At 43.7% G+C, this 24,661-nt stretch overlaps 1 protein-coding gene across 1 annotated transcript in view; it reads left to right on the plus strand.

Annotated features, from left to right (window-relative positions):
- Positions 1–15,742: 15,742 nt before the first annotated feature.
- Positions 15,743–24,661, plus strand: part of Slc35f1 (solute carrier family 35 member F1) — a 427,852-nt gene continuing 418,933 nt past the window's right edge. Inside the window, exon 1 of the mRNA XM_075945837.1 lies at positions 15,743–16,422. Coding sequence (XP_075801952.1) covers positions 16,250–16,422 — 173 coding nt within the window. The 5' untranslated portion in view covers positions 15,743–16,249. The remainder of the gene's footprint in view (positions 16,423–24,661) is intronic.

The following is a 24,661-nucleotide window of genomic DNA, read 5'->3' on the forward strand; positions in this document are numbered from 1 at the left end:
TCATGCATTGAATTATTGGTGTCTTTCTCCTCCTCATCTTTGTTTTTCAAAGGGTCTTATACATCCCAGGCTGGCCTCAAACTTATGATCTTCCTACCTCGGTCTTCTGTGTACTGGATTACAGCTGTGCATCACCATAACCAGGCTTTATTGTCTTTTCCTGTGGAGTTTTCAAAAATCACATCTTTAATTAAGACTTTGCCTATATGTGGGAGATTTATTGTTTTTAAAAACATCTGTGAACCTCAATATGCAATGTATTTGTTATTTATCCATAATATTCTTTAAACGTAATGTTTATTAAATTATTTATTTACTATAAGCAGTATTTTTTTATTTGAGGATTCCATACATGAGGATACTGTATTTTTATCAGTACCATCATTCCTCCCCATTTCCTCCTGTGTCCTCCCAAGCACCCCTATTTTTTAATGTTTATTTTTGTTTTATATCTATATATCTAATATCTCTTTATCTCTACACAGAATGAACTGAAGGGCAGTGGATGACCTCTGTCCTCTGAGAGAAGGATGTGCATGGAAGGACCAAAAGGACAACTGGAAAAGGGGACAATAAACATGTTTTACTCTTTTTGCTCTGTTAACTTAGTCTGTATCCTCAGTACATTAGAGTAGGCCTGTGTCAAGAACCGTGCACTCTAATCCATGAGCCAAGATGGATTAGATAAATATATCAAATATTTATCTAATAAATATTACATATTTATTATATGTAATATATAATAATTACTATATAAAGATACCGAATATATAATCCATTGAGTTCAATTAATGTTGTCTTTATGTACATGTGTTTATGGTTGATCATTTAGGGTTGTGGACTTGTCTCTGCACACAAGTAAACAAACAAAACCAAAACACAGAACAGCAGCCATCGACTTGCCTGTAGCTCTTCATGTGGGTGTGGGACCATGTACAATTCTCCTCCATTCATGTTTGCGTGCTGACTGGTGTGGCCTCTGCAAGTTTGGTGCAGGCAGCCATACTGTTGAGAGTTCATGAGAGCAACAATCCTGTCCTATCTCGAAGGAACTCTGCTTCAGCAGTAGTCCTGGATCTTGGGCTCTTATAATCTGTCTGCCCTTCTTCTGTGACGTTTCCTGAGTCTTCCATACTGTACTTTATAAATTTTCATCCAGTTATAGCAATTGGGGCTGTATTCCAACGATATATCTTAAGAGCAAAAATGCAGTGTACATCCAGGGGTCTGGTTATGCTGACTGGAGACTAAGAAGTCTACTGAGCCAATATTGATGTCATGGTTATGTTGACTCATCTACCTAGTTAGGTTCATGTTAATGGAGGTTGTTATTGGGAGTGCTGTAACTGTTAAACATTGACCCCCTCTCTGTGCTGATGCTTTGTGGGGATTTACCAGAGCTTTATGACTACATTTACTGGGAAGACTGAACCTTTGTGCTGTGCCACTTGCCTCTGTTCTGAAGTTCTTCTCTTCTAGAAGACTTCAACAGCAGTGTATTAGAAAACGGCTGCCACCATGAGAGAAGAACACTTTAGTTTGCCTGCTCCTCTCCAGGGCTCCCTGCCGGCATCGGAGGTAACAGTGGGTCAGCAGCATCTTGGCTCATGGATTAGAGTGCACAGTTCTCGACACAGGCCTACTTTAATGTGCTGAGGATACAGATTAAGTTAACAGAGCAAAAAGAGTAAAGCATGTTTATTGTCCCTTTTTCCAGTTGTCCCTTTGGTTCTTCCATGTGCGTGTTTCTCTCAGAGGACAGAGGTCACCCACCATCCTTCGGTTCATCCTATAATTCTCAAATGTGTGCTAATGAACACAAAGCGTTTTTAGTGGGGACATTTTTATCTTAATTCATTTTTTCCCCCTCTGAGGCCTTCTGATCTTCCTTTCTCTTCCCCTGGCCCCTGGTACTGGGATCACAGAGTGCTATGGATTGAACCCAGGGTGCTGTGCATACTGAGCAAATGTTCTAAGAGAGCCAAGCTCCAGCCTTGAGTTTGGGGAAACAATGTAGCAGAGTAATAGGTTACATAGTTCTAAGAGTGGGTCTGCTCTTCTGTGTGGTTCTTTTTGAACAGTCTAAAGCAAGTGCCGTGTCTGTATGTGAGAAAAAGCGTTCTCTCTCTCTCTCTCTCTCTCTCTCTCTCTCTCTCTCTCTCTCTCTCTCTCTCTCTCTCTCCCTCATGAAATAAGATAAAAAACTGACTTAAGTCATTGAAAAAAGAGAAATGACTTTTTGCTTTATGTTCCCTCTTCAACTCTCTCTTCACCGAGTTTGCCCACAATAACGAAACTGCAAGGAACACCCCCAAACTCCAAACTGATTTTCATAGCAATCAGTAAGCCAGCATCTTATTGGCTCCTTTATCTTGTCACCTAACACATATTTATTCAGTTCTGGGTGGGAAATGAAGAACATTTTAAAGGAGTTTGCTTTTTATTCTAAAAAAGGAAATACCCTAATTATTTTAAAAATGATCAGCGATTACAACCTTCCTGTCCATATGGAGCATTAACTTCTTCCATACTCAATGAGGCTGTCCTAACCGAGGCTGTCCTTTCCAGTCACATAGTTAGCCTATTTGTTCTGGACCTACTTGGCGCCATAGGAGGAGGCATCCTGGCGCTTTGGTAAGATGACCACACCCTGTGGTACTGGTGAAGTCCCACTCGGGAGAAAGTCTATCTTACACAAGTCTTTTGTGAAGAAAGTGATGGGCGGGAGTGAGATATTTGAGGCATATTGATGCCCGGGAACCCATGCTCACCCGGTATGCACTCTTTGTTGCCTTTGTACTAAGCATGGGGCAAATCTGTAATAGGCGAACTCCCATCAAGGTGCGAGGACTCCAGCCAATCCAGCAAACGGTGAGAGAGAGGCCTGCAGTCCTTCTGAGATCTCTGTTGTTGGTTTAGTGAATAGATACCGCCCCTTGCTTCAGATATGGTTTCTGTGGCCTAAAACTAATAATACCCATCTGTCTGCAATTGAATTTTTAAAAAAACTGTTACCTTCTAAGGAGAGTTCAGTCCTAAACCAGACTTGGGCAACAGAGGGATATTATTGGTCACTGTTGTCTCAATTATCCTTGCCCTTGGGCAGTAGTTAAGAACTCCTCTTAGAAGTCCGGGGAGATAAGATATGAAGAAGTACCTCGTTTCAGATGTCTAACAGATTTTCTTCAGTAGTTTTTTATTCTTTCTCAGTTTCAAACACTTCGAGTAAGTGGCAGGTACAAGAACTTGCGTCTCTTTCCACCATCCTCACTATAAAACTCTGTGAGAACTAAACACACAAACGTGGCTCTGTAATGATAAATAAAAGAGAAAGGCGAAGTGGGTACCTTTCTGCGGGCCCTGCTGCCAGGCAAATCCCACAATGCAATTAGTGCAAGAGATTTATTGGGGGAGGAGAAGAGCAAAAAGCCATGCTGGAGTGGGGACAAGAGAGAGGCAGGCAGACAGACAAGAGGAAGGAGAGCGGCAAGAGAGGAAAGCAGAGACAAGAGAGAAAAAAGAGGCAAAGAGGAAAGAGGAGGCAAAGACAGGAATAAGAGGCAAGAGAGACAGGAGAGCGAGCTGTGCTCTGGCAGGCACTTTTAAGGGGTGCATCTGTCGCTGACCATAGAAAGACACCTGGTGAACGGTGATGACGTAACTGCTATGGAGGCAGTGGCAGCTGCTGCTGGCGAGGCAGAAATTAACAGGCCGGTGTATCCTTTGGCTCTTCCACCTATCCTCTCTGTCTTCCTCCCCTCCCTTCCTCCTCACACTTTGCTTCCTTGGGGGCAGTTCCCTGTGACAATTGGAAAGAGGTTTCAAGGGAGACTAAAGTGGAGGAGGGTCTCCGGCTTCCCTTGTAAGCAGCCCTTACAAGGCAGATGGCAACTTGCCTGGTTTTCTGATCTGAGGTTTTTGTCTGACCCAGTGATTAAGCCGTGGGGAGTAGTGAAGTTGTCTGAGTCCCTGTTATCATGCGGGGCTCCCTTGGCTCTTCTCGCAGTTCGTTTTGTCTGTAGTAAACTGAGGGAAATGCCTCTTAGATTTTGCAGATCCGTAGAGGAGCATCTTTAAGTAGCATCTTTTAAGTAGTCTTAGACATGATGTGTACGCCTCCCTTTTGGTTCTGTGATTAGAGAGAGCACCTCAGAACACTCAAAGCTCTCGCAAACACAAGACTACACACAAGAATATACACGCTAGATGCTGAGAAGTTTGTTAGTTAAAAATAAATGTTGGCTCATGAATTGTGATAGTACTTGCTGGGCTGGGGAGATGGCTCTGCTGGTAAGGTCCTGAGATTACTTCCAGGACACATGGAAAAAAAAAGACCAGGCTTGGTGCCGAGAGACCAGGAGTCAGACAGACCCCCTCGAAAGCAGACAGATACAGAGAAGAGCCATGCATAGGTAATAAAGACCGAGAGTTTCCAAGTTTCTTCCTCAACCTCCTGACTTGAGATAAAAACCATTCGCCACCTGGGCCCCTGTTGACAGACTGGCTGGACAAGTTCCAGGCCAGACAGGGAATCCATACATGTTGCAGATCAATCAACCATCTTATCAGTCTTCAAACTGACCAAGGCTAAATAAAGCAGGGAAGGGCCACTCTTCAAAGGATTTGAAAGCCCCAGGCCTCAAGAAGAGACTGGATTTTCACTTTCCAAGTCTCCCTCCTCTCCCACGCCTTGCAGAGAGACTTTTTCTCTGTGGGTTTGGTATGCTAGTGTTTACTCCCCCCCCCCATAAACACTTTTTTTTTCAAATGCAGTTTCTGTCTGTGGTGTTTGCGATTTCTCTGCTGCTACCTGCTGTGCCTCAGATTTATTTCTGTCTCTTATTTCTATAGCTGTGAGGGGGAAAAGAACCCAGTCAAGAAGCCTAGGCTGTATCCTCTGTAGGCTGTGTCTGTAGAGAACATTTGCAATCCAACACTGGTGAGATACGCTAACGGCTGGGCCTTGATGACCCGAATCGCTGAGCTCCAGGCCAATGAGAGACACTGCTTCAAAAATAAAGGGTGGCTGGTACCTGAGGCACAAAACCCAAGGTCGTCCTCTGGCTTCTACATGCTGCCTTCACATGAGCATGTGCTCATCTCCCCGAACATGCACATTTACATGTGTGCACATATGCACACGTACACAGAGGAACACGCATTCTTGTACATGCTAATTGCGTGATTCTCTAGTTTGAGGGCCTGATCTTGAGTTCGGACCCTTGATTTGCTCATATTGAAACTCTGCTTCTCTCCACCCCCTTCAGACCCTTAAGGAAGGAGCAATACACTGCCACACTCAGTGCTCACGTTGCCATTGTTTACAAAGATAGATGTGTCACTGGCATGATATTAAACATCCATCTGAAGTTTTATGGAAAGAGTCATTATTCTCACTAATGACAGACCTTGAGACACATCAGTTTCCATTCAAGTTCCTTCAATTTTAGAGTCATACCTCCTATTTTTTAAGAAGCTTGACTATTCCAGCACTCCTCACAGGGATTTGTTGGGTTTTGATTGATCGAAGCTTCCCAGATGAGGACATTGAGCTTCACTCAGCTCTGTGAGCTATGTAAAAACCACGAGATAGATAGGGACAGTCCTGTGACGTACTTTACAGATATTTATTGGAATTTTTTGTTTCTACTAAGCATTCCCTGTCCATAGTCTTTTGATGCAGAATGCGTTAAATGGCGGGTACGTGAGTCAAATAATCCCAAGCTAACTCCAAATAGGGTATTCTAAGGTTTTTCTTTATTAAAAGGGAAAACTCATGGAACAGGAATGGGGGTCCAATATCAAGGTGTGGAGCATGGAAAGAGAGGGGTGAGTGGGTGCGACTATGGCATTTTGGTACCCCAGCTTCTTAAAGGTCATTGACTGAAGGAGGTTCCTCATCACCTCCCCCTTTTGTTTAAATAAGATACAAAACTGTATATAATAAGAACAGATATCAAGTATAAAACTAGAATTATAACCAGCATAAACAATATTAAGCAAGGAGCGTATGCTAAAAGTTTCAATAATCATTCTATCCTAAGAAGTTTAAGTCTTGTATTAGAAATGGCTTGGTTAAATCAAAAGAGGAAAGTCATTACAACTATCTAGTCTTCGACCCCATCAAAGGCCCGAGAAGGGAAATAGTATTACTTGAGTAAGCAGGAAGTGCAATCAAGCAGTTTCCAAAATGTGCAGTAGATGACAGAGACAACAGGCTACCTGGGCAATCACCCAAAGTCTCATTTGCAACATTGGAGCGACCAACCTTGGCTAAGGCCCAGAGTAACTGACAGACCATCAGTCTTTCAGTTCAGTCTTTTCTGCAGGTATTATTCCATTCTTACTGACAGGAAGGTTCAGGCTCAGAAGTGAACACACGGTCACAGTCAATAGAAACAAGAAACACACATAAGTGCATCCTAGGAGCTGAGAGGAAAAGTTAGAGAAGATTGTGTTCAGGAGAGAAGTCTTAAATTATGATGAGCAATAGGGATGTCCTGTGCTTGAAGGCAGCCTGGTCAAGGGATATAGGTGGCCCTCAGTAGAAACCCAGAGTTTTGGATGCATAGCCTTCAGTAGATCTTAGAGCCTTCTTCCTTGGAGCCTTCCTTCTGATTTGTTATTTTCTTCTGGAAGAAGCTGCTCCAGGGAATTCCAGAAAACAGCATGAAAGGTTTAGAATTTCTCTCATTACGTGGTGTTTTACATCTTGCCAGTTAAGCAAGCTCAAGGTGACTATCAAATACTCCTACAGGACAGCAGTCTTTTCCTGGTAATGGAAAATCGTATTTCCTTTTTGATCAGGCCATCATTGTTGTGGTGACTCAAATGTTTCTAGTGTGGCTTCATTTGGGGGATCTTCCCCTTAAAGCAATATAGTTTGTCAATGCTATGTCCTCACATACTGCTTTCCTAGTACAGTATTATTCAATGAGGAGATGCTACTCAAAGGAACAATGCTTTAATGATATGGGATGAATAACACTGGCTATCTAACGTGCAGCATGGTAGCTATATTATGTTACTGTATTTTATAAATGTGACCTTATGTTACTCAAGAATTACACAGAGAACAAGGTTCTTACACACTTCCAAAATCTAGACACATGACAATCATGAGCAATCATGAGGTGCTAGATATGTTAATTAGCTTGACAGTGGTAATTATTGTGCAATCTGTATATATATTTAAAATGTGCCATATTATATGTCTTAAATATATGTAACTAACTTTTGTTTGTAACTGTATATAAAAACAAATGGAAAAGAAGGAATTTTCTACAGTAACAAACATGCCCTGTGTTTTCTCTGTTCCATACAGTAACCACTAGTCATGTGACTGTTGAGTACTTTGGATGTGGCTAATGTGACTACTGAATTGAAACATAAGTTTACTTAACCTGAGTTAATGGAAATTTAAATTTAAAGCACTAATTATGACTAGAAGTTATCTTGATAGCTTTGTTCAAGTGCGCATCAAAACCAAAACAAGTAAATAGACAACCCCTAAATTTCCTAACTTAGAATCATCTGTTTATTTTTCCTACTAGATTACTGTGACCAAGAAGCTTTACCTTCTTTCTGTGTAATCATGTGATCCCTCTTCCTTCTCGCCTTCCTGACTTAAGTGTCTCTCCGATCACTTATGTTAGTGTTTTTCATCATTACCTGCTTGCTTCTGGCAGGAATCCAGTGTTTTATTAGCGAATGTGCTCACAGGAGAAAGCCTTTCCCCACCTTCCTCCACAGTGCACAAAAGCTAGAAGGCTCTCCTCCCCTCCTAGCAGAGTGGTGGCCCCAGGGGCCTAAAAGACAATTGGAGGCGGTGCTAATGCAAGCATTTGTACAATCGTACTATTTATTTTCTTTAATGGATACTGGAAACCACGCAATTAGCACTTCAGATGTGTGATTTCCTGGATATTACTGCTTAATATGAAACTAAACTAGGCATTTATGTTTTAGAGAGCCATTTAAATACTATGTTAAATAAATAGAAGTATCATTTGTTTTAGAAATGGCCAAACTGGGAAATACAGTTGCCAAGTAAATGTCTGTTCTAGTTCCACCTGCTGACACCCATACTCCACACACGTGTGTATCTTTGTCAAGCCTCTGCTGACTTGGTTACTTCTGCCTCAGAGTGTCTGTCTGGTCTTGGCTCCTCACCTCTCCACCAGGCAACATTCTACCATCAACACCAGATCGAATCCTCGGAGAAACTCTTCCTGCCTCCTCCCTCCCTTGACTTTCTCGTAAAGCAAGCATCTCTACCTTTATCCTTGTGCTACCTCACCCTTTCAGTGCAGCATTTAGTGCAAGTAAGTTTCATTGGTTATATGATGATACGTTTTGTTCACTAAACTGAAATTGTGTGACAGCAGGGATATTTCTTAGTAATTTTTGTGATTTAGAGTATCTGACTTGTACTAAGTTCTTAAATATTTGTCATGGAATAAACACAGTTTTTAATATAAACTTTATAATGTCAACCCAATTTTTGATCATCTCCCTCTTTTTCTCTCATAGTTATTGTAATTGGAGGAAACTTTGGCCACTCTAGACTAGCGAATGCATAGGAAACCAAGGGGAATAAAAACACAAAGTGGTATGAAACGTGTGAAAAATTTCCAGTGTTTTCCAAAAGTAAACCAAACTAAAATAAATGTTTGAAATTACTTTACATTTTCTAATGAAAAAATCTTAAAGCAAGGATAAAATTTATTAATACATACAGGCTAATAAACACGCACACACACACATATCCTGCATATGAAAACAATTTGGTTTAAATTATGAAACTTGATGCTAATTTCCTTCACCAAACAGTTTTCCAACCATACTCATTACCTGCCTGGTTGCTGGGAAAAATTCTTGTTAAGGAGCGACTTTGGGGAGGAAGGGCTTACAGTTGACAGTTTAGAGTTTGAGGGGTAGAGTGTCATGATGAGACAGCCATGGAAGTAAGCCTTCAAGGGAGATAGGCGTATTTTGTCTGTAGTGAAAAGGCAGAGAACGGTAAACTTAGGCACTCAGCCTGATTTTTCCTTTTTATGCAATCTGGGACTTCAGCCCATGCAACGATGCTGCTCACCATGATGGTGGGTCTCCTGGTTTCTGTGAATGTAATCTATGCAAGCCCTCCCAAACATGCCCAGCTGCTTCTCTTTCGTGACTCTAGGGCATGTCAAGTAGTATCAGCTCTCACACCAGCTCCCCTCTTTACTTGGTGACCCCCATTGCTGATGTCACACTGCTTGTGCCTTAGGCTCCTTTCTCATCAGTTATAGAACCTTCTCATAAGCAAGTTATTCAGACTTAAAATTAATTTGGAATTTTTATGGTGATATACATTTTGAAATTGATGAAAATAAGAAATGAATATAAAAAATAACAAATATATAATCTTGCATAGGTCTTTGTTATCAAGGTCAGGAAATACGATGTGTAAAATCCATAGGAGTAAAATGAATTTTTACTAGCCTCCTTATGTAAATAATGTTATTTCTTATGTGTAAGACAACAAAAATGTGCAAGATAGCCAGGGTTTATAGGAGCAATTTCTGTTCATATAAAAAGTCAACAGTATTACATTTTAAGGAACATATTGATTTTTCCTGATGTTTTCCTAACTTCAGTAGGCAGCATATTTTTAGGAGATAGCTCTTTGAAGGTTGTTTCCCCTCCATCCTTAAACAGAGTCAAGCAGATGAGACTGGTTCCACAGAAGCAAAGCATTCGCAGCACAAACCTAACATTTTTGTGCATTTATTAGAAAAGTAGGAAGATGTTCTTCAAAGATAAAGAGCTTAAAAATACAAGAGAAATTATTACTGGTGTAAAGGTAGGCGATTTGCCTATTTAATGTTTACAGTACAATGTTGAAAGGTGTATAATAGGCAATGACTTCCTCATTGATTTTCAATAGCTCATTGGCTTGTATAAGCCTGAAGAGAAAAGGAAAATCTTCTATTTATGTGAGAGGACATGAAGTTGGGAAGGGAATGTGAGGGGGCATGATGGTTTGAATAGGAATGGTCTTCATAGGCTCATATATTTGAATGTTTAATCATCAAGGAGTGGTACTATTTGAAAAGATTAAAAGGATTTGGAGGTGTTGCCTTGTTGGGGTAGGTGTGGCCTTTTTGGAGTAGGTGAGGCCTTGTTGGAGGAATGTGTCATGGAGATTCAAAAGTCAATGCCAGGAGCAGTGTCTCTCCTCTTCTGCGGCCTGTGTATCCAGATGTAGAACTCTCAGCTATTTCTCCAGCATCATGTGTGTCTGTATGCTACCATGCTCTAAGAGCGGAGGAAGCTGATTTCTCCCACTCCTGCCCAGACTCTGAAGAAACAAGATGTTAGCTACCCTGCTGAGAAAGGTACCGAACCACGTGGCTAGCATAGATAAGAACAATGGGTTAATATAAGCTACAAGAGCTAATATGTAGCCTGAGCTAATGGGCCAATCAGTTTTATAACTTATGGAGATCTCTGTGTGATTTTCTTTGGGGCTTGCTGGCTGTGGGGTACTGGGCGGGACAGAAAACCCCAACAAGCAGGCCCCGCTCATGTTACAGGGGGTACAGTTAAGAGATCGCTGTGAGTCTCATGAGGGACTTTGAACTTAGGAATTTTAAACAATGTTGAGATTGTGATAGACTATGGGAACTTGGACTGAATTCATTTTTGCATTATGATATGGCTAGAAGCCTATGGGGGCCGAGGAATGGTTTAAATAAGAATGATTCCCATAGGCTCATATATACTGAATGCTTAGTCATCAGAGAGTGTTCTGCTAGGAAGGATTAGGAGGTGTGGTCTCATTGTAGCACTTGTGGCCTTGTTAGAGGAATTGTGTCACTAGGGGAGGAGGCTTTGAGGTTTGAAAAGTTCAAGCCATGCCCAGTGTCTCTCTTCCAGCTGCCTTAGGATCAGCTATTTGTCCAGCACCATGTTTGCCATCTTCCTTGTCATGAAGGTCATTAACTAAACCTTTGAAACTGTGAACCAACCCAATTAAATGATTTATTTTATAGTTTTCTTGGTCATGGTGTCTCTTCACAGCAATAAAACACTTAGTATGAGTGTGTGTGTGTGTGTGTGTGTGTGTGTGTGTACTTGCGTGTATGTTATATTCAATCAGATATAGGAGAGAAAGAAGGTTATTAAGAAAATGACACCTACCCTAGACTCTCGGGTATGTGTGGGCCAATATTCAAGCAGGAGCCACAGGCCCAATTCAGGCCTGTATCAGTGATGAACACAACACAGCCAGGCAGAGGCAGGAGATTCTAAACCTGACCCACAGCGGGCCTCCAGTCAAGTGCTGACCCCATGCCATGCAGCCTGGTGGACAGAACACAGCAAAATGCACCAACCAGGAGCTTACCTATTGTGCCTGGTGGGGGGCACTATAATTATCTCTTTGTGATGAAGAAGCATGGCTTAGCCCCAGGGTGACCTGAATGGGACAGGGTGACCCACATGCAGGCTTGGGGATGTTCACCCAGGGCTCAGAAGAGAAAACATGGGCCCACCTGGAACCTTGCAGCACCAGTCAGCAGGCCTCTATTGGAGTAAGCAGAGGTAAGGTATGAGGGGGGGGGGGAGAGAGAGAGAGAGAGAGAGAGAGAGAGAGAGAGAGAGAGAGAGAGAAGAGGCAGATAGACAGACACAGAATGTTTCAGGTCCTGTGAACAGAGGCACATCTGAAGAGAAGAGGGGGGGGGAGGGAGGGAGGGAAAGAGAGAGAAAGAGAGAGAGAGGCAGACAGACAGACATGGAATGTTTCAGTAGACAGAGGCACATCTGAAGAGATGAGAGAGAGAGAGGAAGAGAGTGGGCTGAAATGGTGAGGAAGCCCCCTTGAGCAGCTGCAACACATGTGAAAGCAAGCTCTGCACTTTGTCTGGGCAGCATAGCTGAGATTCCTGTTGATGAGAGCATAGGATGGGAGTGTGAGAGACCCCCCCCCATCTGCCACATAGCGACGTGGGCATAGCGACGTGGGCGTGGCGACATGGGCATAGCGACATGGGTGTGGCGACATGGGCATAGCGACATGGGCTGGGGAGAGATACCCCCCCCCATCAATGCCTGAGGCATGTGAGAGAGCTGGCCCTGTGCTCATAAGAGCAGGAGAGCCATTCCTTATCCCCACCAGCTGCAAAACCTGGGGTAACAGGCCCTGCACTCGTCAGGGCAGCACAATTGAGCCAACACTGTTAAAACAGGTGTGGTAGAGCCAACCCCGAGCTGTGACCATGGGAGAGCTGTCCCCATTTCCCATCTGGAAGACCAACCCTACAGCTCCCCAGGCCCAGACCCAGGGCTGTGAGTTGCCTGCCCCATCTATGATCTGCTGGAGCACTTGAAATGACTTGACCCATAGGCCAAAAGTTGCAGATCTCTGCAGTACACCCTGGCAGCAGGATGTCCAAGAGGAGTCCTAGACAGGGTCCAGCATCTGACATGTCATGGGGACCAGCAGTTTGGAGCCAGACCACTGATTCCTTGCAATGAACACTGGCAAGTGCAGATGTATGGACTAAGGGGTATATGGTGTGACTTGTTGGGTTGCACTGAAGCTTCCATGAGATTTTTCATTTCTTCCCCATTTTAAAATTTGTCTCATTTTATTTTCTTGTTTTCTCCTGCATTTTGTTTTATTCATGGTGGGAGGAGGAGGCATGAAGGTGCAGAGGGCAGATGCGAAGGGACTGGGAATGAATGGGATCAAGATTCATGATGTGAAACAAAAATAGAATAATTTTTTTTTAAAAAGAAAATGACAGAGGAAGATATATGGCTACTTCACAAGGGTAAGCTAGGAAACTTCTCAGTAACTTGGAGATGGTCTCAGGTGCTTTTGGACCCTGACTCTGATGTTATCTTCACTGTAATGCACAGACTGACTTCATGTTAAACAAACTGGTCAAGATGCCTAGTGGCTCTGAAGTCTGGATCTTAAGCCAAACTACGCAATGCTTCCATGAGTTAAATGATTTCAAAATGAGCAACACTACACAAAGGTGCAGTTGAGTTGATAGTCTACTTCTGATTCCTTAAGGAATTCAACAGAATTAATGTGTGTCTTCAGAACTACTCAGGTGATGTAATAATACAGGGGGAAACCACCTGAAGGGACATTTTGCAATACTATCAGGCCACTAACTATGCAGGGAGTTGTAAGGTGATCACTGTGGCTGTGGACCCATATGCCACCATTGAGAGTCAGATTTGATTCCCACCCCTCCACCAATTCAATAAGATGTCCTGGAGAATAGATTTTGAGACAGAGACAAGAGCACTCTCACAGCAGGGAGGAGGGAAGACGAGTTTTCATATTTTTTCTGTTTAATTTCATGTCAAACTTACTGCTGTGATATTTGCACCTTTGACATATGTTTCCCCATCTCTTACATGCTACTTGGTGATTTAAGAGCTGAGTGTAGAACACAGAATCCGGGAGGTTTTACCCATCTATGATATAAGATAATACAAGGTCTTTTCTCACCAGTAGGATTGGAATTTCACACCTTGAACTAGTTACAGTTAATATTGCTATGATGAAACACCAAGGCCAAAAGCAAGTTGGGGAGGAAAGGGTTTATTTGACTTATACTTCCGCATTGTAGTCTGTTACTGAAGGAAGTCAGAGCAGGAACTCAAACAGGACAGGAGCCTGGAAGCAGAAGTTGGTTCAGAGGCCATGGGGGGGGTGCTCCTTACTTGCTTACTCCTCATGGCTTGCTCAGTCTTCTTTCTTATAGAACCCAGCACTACCAACTGAGCGATAGCACAACTACATTGGGCTGAGCCTTCCCCCATAAATCACTGATTAAGAAAATGCCCTACGGGCTTGCTTGCCCAATTTTATGGGGCCGATTCCTTAATTGAACTTTCCTCCAGATAACTCTTGTGTTGAGCTGACAAACCAGCCAGCATCACCTCTTAGCCCATTGTTGCTTTCTCCCTTCCTGCTCAGTGGAGATTTAGAACATAAGGATTTAATAATTGGTCTAGAGAAATGGTGTATATGCAGACACAGGATTGAGCTGTGATATGCCAAACACATTCAAAAGGAAACAAGCCAAGTGTGAGAGGCAAGAGGGCATAGGAGCAACCAGTCATTCAAGAAAGACACCTGAAATGACCATAAATGCTGTTTTAATAGAGATGTTCCCACCGAGATTTGATGCCAGGTCCAACTGGAGTGCATTTTACTCATGTCTGTTACATTTGGTAGTTCCCCAAGGGCAAATTCATTGTAATCTATTGGAATTTTAATGTTCACAAGGTTACAAGCCTTGTTCTTGTTTGTAGTAATTCTTGTACCTGTCCTGAGAATCTGGGGTGAATATTCTAGAATGAAATGTCTCTAAGGAAGCATGGGATGATGTTCTAATGATAAAATGGCAAATGTTCCAATTTGGGTGGAATTTTGTAGAAAGGGACCCTAGGGATGGTTCAGGTAGAAACTGGGTTTGACAGATGCTTAAATATAGACTAGAGAGGGTTTTTTTTTTTTACATGTCTATTTATCTACTTTTGCCTGAGACAGGGTTTTTCTGTGCGGTTCTGTCTTGGAACTTTGTAGACCAGCCTGGCCCCAAACTCACAGAGCTCTGCCTCACCCCATTTTTAAAACGAAGAGAATCCCCAGTATTATAAACGGGACTGGCTTCTTTTTGTCCCCCGCTTTCCTCTTTTGAAACGATCTAGTCTGCTACTTTTGAATGTTATATTTGACTCTGAACATCCTAAACAGTAGTTTCCAGAGCATTTGGATTCAGTGGCAGTATCAACGTGCTTTTGTGTGAGCAAATATACCCGTTAAACGAACTCAGTGTGATTAGTTCCCCTTCTGCAGTAAAGTGGAGAAAAATCTTAAATGCATATCATTTTCATTGCAAGTTAATTGCCCAGGCAATCTGGACTAAGGGACGTTTGAAAAAATTTCCAGAGTCAATTACTGATTAAAATGCAGATCAATAGGTATAAGGAATGCCTGGGACAAAGCCCATTCTGTAGAAAGTGGTCTTGTTGAGGACTGGGGTTTCAGTAGCTAACACAGAGTTATTCCTTTGACAGCGGAAGGACCTTGAAGGAGTCACTGATCCCTCCTGCTGGGTAATTTACTTCATTTAACTCTTACAACGCCCAGGAAAACTCATGAGTCGCCTTGTCCCAGGATTTAAGAAATTGCCCAGCATCTCTGTTATTTCCAGAAGTGCCATTAGAGTCCGCAGGCTTTCCTTTCCGCGCTCCATCGCCGAAACGGAGATGTTTTGGGGGTAGCTTGGTTTGTTTTCCCCAATTCCCAGAATGCCTTTTTTTGGTGACAAACTGTTTTTCTTCCCATTTCCTGCAGGTCCATTTTGATGAGAGTAGTTGTAATATTTCGGTTGTTCAATTTGGATCTGTAACCTGGACCAACAGCGATCTCGTCGTACCGCTGGCCGGGGCCGGTGGTGCTGGATTCCTCAGAGCCTCCGCAGAAGCAAGATGAGTCCTCCCCAGTAGGAGAGGGAGAATCCATCCTGTGCTGCCCTAAAGACAAAGACAAAACCACCCACCGCCAGTCACAGCACCCTAGACCTAGGGCTTCTTTAGACGCCAGGAGGAGGGTTGGGGACACCAAGGCACCGCCGGAGCGCCCTCTGGCGACAGCAGAGCGCGAGTGCCCCCCACCCGCCCGGACCCCCTCCGCCAGCGCGGCGCCCCCGCCCGGCGCTCCAGGTTCACTCTCGGTCTCTCACTCCGTGAGACACAGACGGCAGCTTTCTGAGCGAAGCCGGCACCAGCTGAAGCAGCGCCACCGCAACTGCCATCTCCAGGACAAGCCCTGGGCACTGGGACAGCAGGCGAAGCCTGGCAGCTCCGTGCCTCTCTCTGCACGGTCCTTGCAGTGGACCCTGCGGCTCCGGGTTCCCTCCGACCCCCTTCGCAGCCACTTGGCGGGGTGTGCCAGGACTTGGGTCGCGGCTCTGGAAGAGCCCGGCGGGAAGAAGCGGCGGCCCGGAGCGAGGGTGTGCAACCAGGACTGGGGAGCAAGCCGAGGGCACTGCGCTGGGAGGCGGCGGCCGGAGCCGCGGGTGCCTCCCCGCTTCGTCGCTTCGCAGGCGGCACCGCCTCCCCGGGCCGGGGTTGCTTGGCCGGGTTCTCTACGTGTTCCCGGGCCCTGAGCCCGCGCACTATGTGCCCGGTAGCGTTCTGAGAGCCGCCCGCCACCGCCTCCGCCTCAATGATCCCCCCGGAGCCTCCGCAGCCCCAGCTGCAGCCGCCACCACCGCCGGCCCCGCCGAACCATGTGGTGACCACCATCGAGAACCTGCCAGCTGAAGGCAGCGGCGGCGGGAGCCTGTCCGCCTCCTCCCGGGCTGGCATGCGCCAGAGGATCCGCAAAGTGCTGAACAGGTGAGCACAGGCGCCGAGCGGGGACGCCAGGGACAGGCGCTTCGGGCGCCCAGCCCAAGATCCCTTCGCTCGATCGGACGTCCCCGAGGTCCTTTGGGACAGGGTCCCGGCCAGAGGGCGATCGGTGAGCCAGGGCGAGCTCTCCCTGCGCTCGCAGAGAGGCCGCGGCAGCTTTATCCTGGCGCCGGGATCCCCAGAGTGGCGGGGCTGCAGGCAGGTCCGGGGAGCGAGTTGGGGAGAGGCGGGGTTGTTCTACCTGCAGCTGCCCTGTGTGTGTCCACACTCACGCCTCGCATCCTCACGTTGTTTCACTTCCCTTTTCTACTCTTATCCCAGCTTTGCGCTCTGGGGACCCCCGAACATGGCCTGGGCGGAGGCGGGAAGGCACCGGGTTCTGGAGATGGCGTGGAAGTCATCAACCTCGCGCTGTTTTTCGCTCCGCCCTGGTGGCACTGACTCCCCTCCCTATGGTCGTAGTGAGGGCCCCCACCCTCACTTCCATCCTCATCCCCAGACAGAAGGGGAAAACACTTCTGCTTGATGCTTGAGTCGCTGTGCAGACTCGGTGGCTTTGGAGCAAGGAAAGAGGCTAGAGGCCTGGACCAGACCAGAACAAAAGTGCAAAATATTGAGGGAAGGGTGTGAGAAGCAGAGGAGCGCCCTGGCCTTCAGTGCTGGAATCTGCATAGTGGGTGATCAAGGACAGACATGTTTTAGAACAAGGACTCTTTTCTTTTGAAAGTGGGATCTCCTATAGTACCCTCACTCAAATGTGACGCGAAAGGGATTCTTGCCACTTAACTAACTTCAAATGATGGATGAGCTGATAGGAAAAATTCACCTAACCAGCTGTGTGAGTGTGTGCTTTTCAGTGCTTCGGCAGGGCAACCCATCCAATCGCATTATTCATACAGGTTTCTGTGTGGTACAGTTTGGGTAGCGGAGATTCCCTGATGAGCTCACATGGAGCTGTTTGTCATAAAGCTCTACTGAGAGCAGAAATATATGTAGAGAAATAATTTGAAAAGTATTTTTATTTGGACAGTACTCTATTTTATTTGCATGCTATTCAAAAATTGCTTGTTAAAATCTAATGTTTAGAATAACATATTTATAGACACTTCTGCCTAATATCAAATGAGAATTTCACTCTTAAGTGAGACCTGAATTGACAATAGAAAGTCCAATTTTACCTTGCCGTGTTTAGCTTTGGTTAATACATTCCCAAATACCGCACTTAAAAGGTGATTTAAAAAGATGAAAAGCAAAAGAATAGGGAAGATGATGGCTTCGTACATATTCTGTGTGTACCTTGTTCTCTTTGAATATTTGGCACCTTTTAAATAGACAGTATTTTAAGCATAATACATTCTTAATTATTAAATTATTATTTTTCTCATCCAATTAGAAAACACCAATGCAATAGTTCATTTGTTAAGGTATCATTGAAGTCACAGCGCCGTCCTGCATATATAATGAATCTTAATGTCCAGATTGATAAAGTCACAGAGGTAGGCTTGAAGGGACTTGGGGGTTATCATTCCTTTGCCTCTACCTAGCCACAAGGCTGTGGCTGAGTCACTTGTAGAGTATGTGCTAGTGACACCTGTCTCAACTCCCTATCATATCATGATTTTGAGAATAAGACTGGAGAAAAAGAACACTTTGGAGAAGGGAAGTCCTAAGTATCATGTATTCAGCCCAGTTCCGTTGCCCAAGCCAAGTCCATGAGAGCAACGCAGGGAAAGAACATAGTGGCTTTCAGGGGGAGAACTTGGCTTTTTATTGAGCCCTATGCGATCTGTGACTTGAGTGGCATTACTTTCTATGTAGAGATGGGAAACTGAGACTTAATTTGGGTGATGACATCTTTATCTTAAAAATATATAGAATGTAACCCTAGGGTTATAACATTTAGACTTAACAAAAATCATTCCTTGCTTTTCTCTTGAACTCTTCAAAAATTTCATTTTTCATATTATAATAAGTTTCCCTCATCTAAGGTAAGGACGCATTATTCTTTTGCAAAAGGATATCTTTATGGAGACTAAAAAAATAAGAAAATATTAAAAAAATTGTGATGGAATAATTTTGTTTGCCTAACGGACTTGTCTTTTGTGCCAGGATTGTTTCAGCAAGATTAGCAGAAGCTACCGATAGACCAGGCTCCTTCCCATGGAAAGAACATGTTCAGTGGAGGCTGGCAGTCTTAGATGTAGCTCTTCTTGTTGAACCATCATGGTGTGCAATGGCTGTGAAGTCAGCTCACTGGGGCCTGTTCATAAGCATCTTTATTCACTAAAATCTGAAGATGTACTCATTCTCCTTTCTTTGCCTTCTTCCCCTGCGTCCCTCTCCCTTCACTTCTGCCCCCTTCACCCACGTGGCCTAGTCACACAGTGTTGTTAGTGGTTCCTCTTCAGCTATCCCAGGCATGCAGCAACTTAGCTCCAGAGAGAGAGAGAGAGAGAGAGAGAGAGAGAGAGAGAGGAGAGAGAGAGAGAGAGAGATCCAGTTCAAATCCACAATCTCTGATTGATGTAAGAAATACCTGTCCAACAATTGACATTAATATATAGAGTTGGCAGCAGTCTGTTTCTGTGAGCTGGGGGAGCAGTCTCTTTGTTTCCTGACTAGGGAGCAGCTCTAACCATATCCTTGGGAATATTTCTGAGAAAGAGGCTGGGGAAGGGTGGGGAGCATCAAACTGTATGATAGGCATGCCTGGTAAACTGTCTGTTCTTGGTCAGTTACTGTCAACCAGGGAAGGGGATGCAAACGTATCAATTGTCTGTCTATACCCTGTCCACTCAGGGACAGTTAAAGAGAGTCAAAATACCAATTGATACTTAACTAATGCTTAATGCTCTCAGAAATCTTAGAATGAAACTAGAATGTGAACACCTTGCAGAATTGTGTATGAATTTCTTGCTTTAGTGGAGCACCATCTATTGACTTTAAATGCCCACAGAGCTAGATTGCTGCATTCTATATGTGAGAATTAGGGCATCTCACTGATGGTCTGGTCTCCTTCTGAATAGCAATTAGAATATCATATTATATAAGACTTTAGGGAAAGAGGAAGTGCTGGATCATTTTTTTAAAACCAATTAATAGTATGTGTCTCTACTCAAAATTACTTTTGAGATGGGGTGCAAGAAATAAAAGGTGCTACAAATTCTGGAGTAATGATTGTTTTTAATTTTAAAGATGTGATCGTTGTGTTTATGTAGATAGATAAGGAAAATTATGGGCAAAGTGTTCTTCACTTATTTTTTGTTTTTATAGAACAGCAGTATTTTTATCCTGTCAGAGACAAGCAAGATACAGCAAAAAGAAAATGCTTCAAGGGCGACAGTTGATAACCCTTCCACAGGAATTGCTGACCAAGTTGATTTCTTTAAAACATCCAGGAGTAGGCACTAGTTATATATTAAAGTGCCAAATAATTAATTCCCCCTAAAATGATTAGTTAAAAAAATGTCCCTCAAAATGAGTGCTTTGTACATATAAGCTTTTATTGAACTTTTCCTACTTTGACATCATGAGCTTCTAGTTTTTGATCCATTTTTTTCCTCAATAAGACAGCCGCTGGGTTCTGTGGGGTGATGAAGCTGTGTCTGCTTTGCATCTTGTAGTAGAGGTGTTTAATCATTTGATGGAAGCGCTAGTGTCTTGGATCATCCGTTCATTTTGAACTGCTTTTCAACTTAGATTTGTTTTACTAGCTTTCAAGTTTTGGATGCTTTTGAAAATTGTAAACCAAAGAACATTAAGGCAGGAAAATTGGTAGAGAGCCTCATGAAACCCATGCCAAACCTGGGAAGTGATGATGTAAGAGGGGTCAATGTGAACACACAATCTTTCTGTGTCACAAGGCAAACAGAACATTATTAACCAATGGAAGGGTTGCTGAGAAATAAGGCTTTGCGTAAACACGGGGTTAGATCCGGCTTGAAGACATGGTATAATGCAGATGATCCTTCCTTATGAAGTTGGAAGGCTTTCTTTAAAAGATTGTTGGTGAGCTTCCACCTCAAGCTGCTGCTTCTTACAGATATCAAAAACAAAAGGGGAAGATCAACTCATAAAGAGGATATTAGACAAAATTATTCCAAATAGAACTGGGTGGTTAAAAACAAACATTTGTAGGATCAGTAGTAAATAAAGTGTGTCTGAAGGATGCACTATTTTCAAGGAAAAGGACAAATTAACTTTTAAAATGATCTTCTAGGACTTTTGTATTAGGCACTGCAATTGGGCGAATGGTCAGTCAAGGAATATTTGGCTTATCTTGGTAAATATGATGCATTTTTGTCCAAGTAATTAATGTGTAATCAGATACTCACGCGTTTGCATAACTGTTCTTTGACTGGTCACTTCATCAAAATCTGGTAACTCCGTAGATCATCCAAATAGATACCCAAGCCCACAATTCACTGCTGCAGGTGTAGATGCTACAGGCGACTGAGCTGGCCATCCAGGTAACTCCAGAGTTTGTTGATGGAGCTGCGGGCTGTGTTCCCGCCACCCGGCTCCCACACGGGCTAGCTTTACCCGAAATGATTACACGGAAACTGTATTCTTTTAAATACTGCCTGGCCCATTAGCTCTAGCCTCTTACTGGCTAACTCTCACATCTTGATTAACCCATATCTAATAATCTGTGTAGCACCACGAGGTCATGGCTTACCGGAAAGAATTCTAGCCTGCTTCCATCTCGGAGAGGAGAGCTATGGCAACTGCCTGACTCGGCTTCTTTCTCCCAGCATTCTGTTCAGTCTACTCCGCCTACCTAATTTTCTGTCCTATTAAAGGGCCAAGGCAGTCTCTTTATTTAACCAATGAAATCAACACAAAACAGAAGACTCTCCCACATCAAGAGTTGCTTAATGCAACTGCTGCTATTATAGTAGGTCATTATTAGAATAAAATGCAGAATCTGAAAATCTCACCTTTAAAATTTAGTTGAGCAATTTTGTGTTGAGTTCAGGCTAATGAACATTTCTTGTACACTGTTCAAACACATTTTTTAAATTGTACATCTAAAGGAGCATGGCTAAGAAGTTAAACTCCACTTGGCATATGCAAAACAATCTATAAATCTTTGATATGTTTCTTGACTGTCAAATGAACACATAAGTACATATTCACTTATTCTAGCAATTACTATGTATTGGAAGGTGCATAAAACAGTATTTTTGGAGCAGAAGGCCTCAGACTTGACACATGTATTGCTATTGAGAGTGTAATGTTACAATCTCCTGTCTGAATTGTCTTACCTAATTCTCTACTGGGCGCTTCCACATGCCTAGATCCTGAGCCATGTACATATATAAGTTGTTGGATGCTGAGGCGCTTGCTTTCTGTTGCCAGATAAGCCAGTTTGAGCAAAGGCAGCTTAGGGGAGGAAAGGGTTTATTTGGTTTACCCTTCCAGGGCACAATCCATCATTGAGAGAACTCATGGCAGGGACTTAAACAGAACCTGAGACAGAGACCATGAAGGAACTTTGTTGTTGACAGGATTTCTGTCCTGCCCGGTTACCGCAATCATAAAGTCGCAAAGAAATCACACAGTTATAAACTGATTGGCCCATTAGCTCAGGCTTCTTATTAACTCCTATAACTTGTATTAGTCCATTATTCTTGTCTATGTTAGCCACGTGGCTCGGTACCTTTTTCAGCAAGGCAGTCACATCTTGCTTCTTCTGTGGCTGGGTCAGGACTGCGCCCTCTCCCAGACGTCTCCATTCTCCTTGACACATCTCTACTTCCTGTCTAGTTGTCCCCCCCCTCTACTTTCTGTCTGGCTACTGGCCAATCAGCGTTTATTTAAAATATAATAGACAGGATACAGTCCACTGTCCCACAGCACTCTGTTTTTTGGTTTTCTGTCCCATTTATTCACTTGTATTTAGTTAGTTTTCTTATACAGTCTGGGAGTACCTACATAGGGATGATATTGCCCACAGTGGGCTGGGTCCTCCTGCATCAGTTAGCAATCAAGACAATACCCCACAGAGGTATTCATGGGCCTGTCTGATCTTGGCACTTCCTCAGTTGAAGTTCCTTCTTACCAAGTGAAGTTCCTTCTTACCAAGTGACTCTGAAGTTGAGTCACAAAAACTAACCAGGACAAATATGCAATTCATATTAACCTTCCTGTCAGACATTTCGAACTTATGCAGGGACTACGTGAATGCTAAGAAAAATTAAAGAAAATATCAAGGAGAGTAAAAATAAATATACTTAAAAATATTTTCTTATGAAAATGCCTCGTTTTGGGGGAACTGGAGATATGACTCAGTAATTAAGAACACTGGTTGTTCTTCCAGAGGACCCAGGTTCAATTCCCAGCACTCACATGGCAGCTCACAATTGTCTATAACTTCAGTTCCAGGGGACATGATACCTTCCTACTGCTGCACATGAAATAAAGTTAGATAGACTTAAAAAAAAAAAAGAAAAAAAAGCCTCGTTTCATCAGTGTTTACATGGGTGTAATTTGTTTGTATACTATTATTTAATAATTTAATCTTTTGTGTCAAATTTAAATTTTTAACTTTCAAAAATATTTACCAGTGCATGATTATACAAAATACTTTAAATATTATTTTGCAAGTTCTGACACCATAATTCCTATTGTGTTCCAGGTAGGTTGATTAGGTGAAACTGCTACCATGGAGTACACAGCCTGCTTTATGTTATTATTTCCTTTCGTCAGATGGGACGAGGGAGTGTGGATCCCACGGTGCATGTGTGTTGGTCAGAGGACAGTTGGGGGGCAATCAGTTCTGTCCTTTCAGCATTGGGGTCTCAGGGTCTAATTCAGGTTGTCAGTCTTGGCAGCAAGCCCCTTTACCTACTTTGAGGCCTCTTGAAGAACCTTCCTAGATCAAACAAACAAACAAACCAAAACCGAGACTATCCACTCCTGCTTGTTCTACTCAGGGTTTGAGTGACAAGCTGGAAGTTGTCATCCTTGCCTCTGGGATAGCACAGTGTCTTCCATCTATGATTAAGTCTTCTGGCGTTCACTGACTCATTTATCCTATCAATGTCTCATGTAATGAGCACTTATTTGGTCCCACTGTGTACAGGACTTTGATGGAAATCAGTGGCGAACCACATACCTAACAGACTACAGTGGGCTCTAGGTCATCGAAGAAGTATCTGTTAGTAACATAATCTACCAGGGAGGCAATTTTTTTCTTTTTTTTTATTGATAAAAGGAGAATAAAGAAAAGAAAAAAAACCCAAATTTCCACCTCCTCCCAGCCTCCCATTTCCCTCCCCCTCCTCCCACTTTTCTCCCCCTCCTCCCACCCCTCTCCCCTTCCCCCCACATTTCTCCCCCTCCCTCTCCAGTCCAAAGAGCAGTCAGGGTTCCCTGCCCTGTGGTAAGTCCTAGGTCCTCCCCCCTCTGTCCATATCTAGGAAGGTGAACATCCAAGCTGGCTAGGCTCCCACCAAGCCAGCACATTGCGTAGGATCAAAACCGCGTGCCATTGTCCTTGGCGTCTCATCAGCCCTCATTGTTCGCCTTGTTCAGAGAGTCCAGTTTTATCCCATGCTTTTTTGGTAACAGTCCAGCTGGCCTTGGTGAGCTCTCAGTAGATCAGCTCCACTGTCTCAGTGGGTGGGTGCACCCCTCGTGGTCCCGACTTCTTTGCTCATGTTCTCGCTCCTTCTGCTCCTCGTTGGGACCTTGGGAGCTCAGTCCAGTGCTCCAGTGTGGGTCTCTGTCTCTATCTCCATCCATCGCCAGATGAAAGTTCTAGGATGATATGCAAGATATTCGTCAGTATTGCTCTAGGATAGGGTCATTTCAGGTTCCCTATCCTCAGCTGCCCAAGGAACTAACTGGGGACCTCAGCTTGGGCACCTGGGAGCCCCTCTAGGGTCAAGTCTCCTGCCCACCCTAAAGTGGGTCCCTTAACTAAGAATTGTGGTTCCGTGCTCCCCTATCCAACCTTCCTTTATCCCGATCCTCCTGTTTCCAGGGAGGCAATTTAAACAAAGTAGAAACCTACAACATTTCAATGTAGACATCATTTGTCAAGTATAGATTTTAAATTTATTTAGTTATTTTTAAATATTTATGTGTTTGGGTGTTCTGTGTATGCATGTGCACCATTTAAATTCCCGTTGAGACTGGAAAAGGGTGCAGGATCCCCTGGAATTGGAGTTTCAGACTGTTGTGAGCCACCAACTGGGTGCTAGGAATCGAATTGGGG

This window comes from Microtus pennsylvanicus, chromosome 1, assembly GCF_037038515.1.
Source record: "Microtus pennsylvanicus isolate mMicPen1 chromosome 1, mMicPen1.hap1, whole genome shotgun sequence".
Classification (NCBI taxonomy): Eukaryota; Metazoa; Chordata; class Mammalia; order Rodentia; family Cricetidae; genus Microtus; species Microtus pennsylvanicus.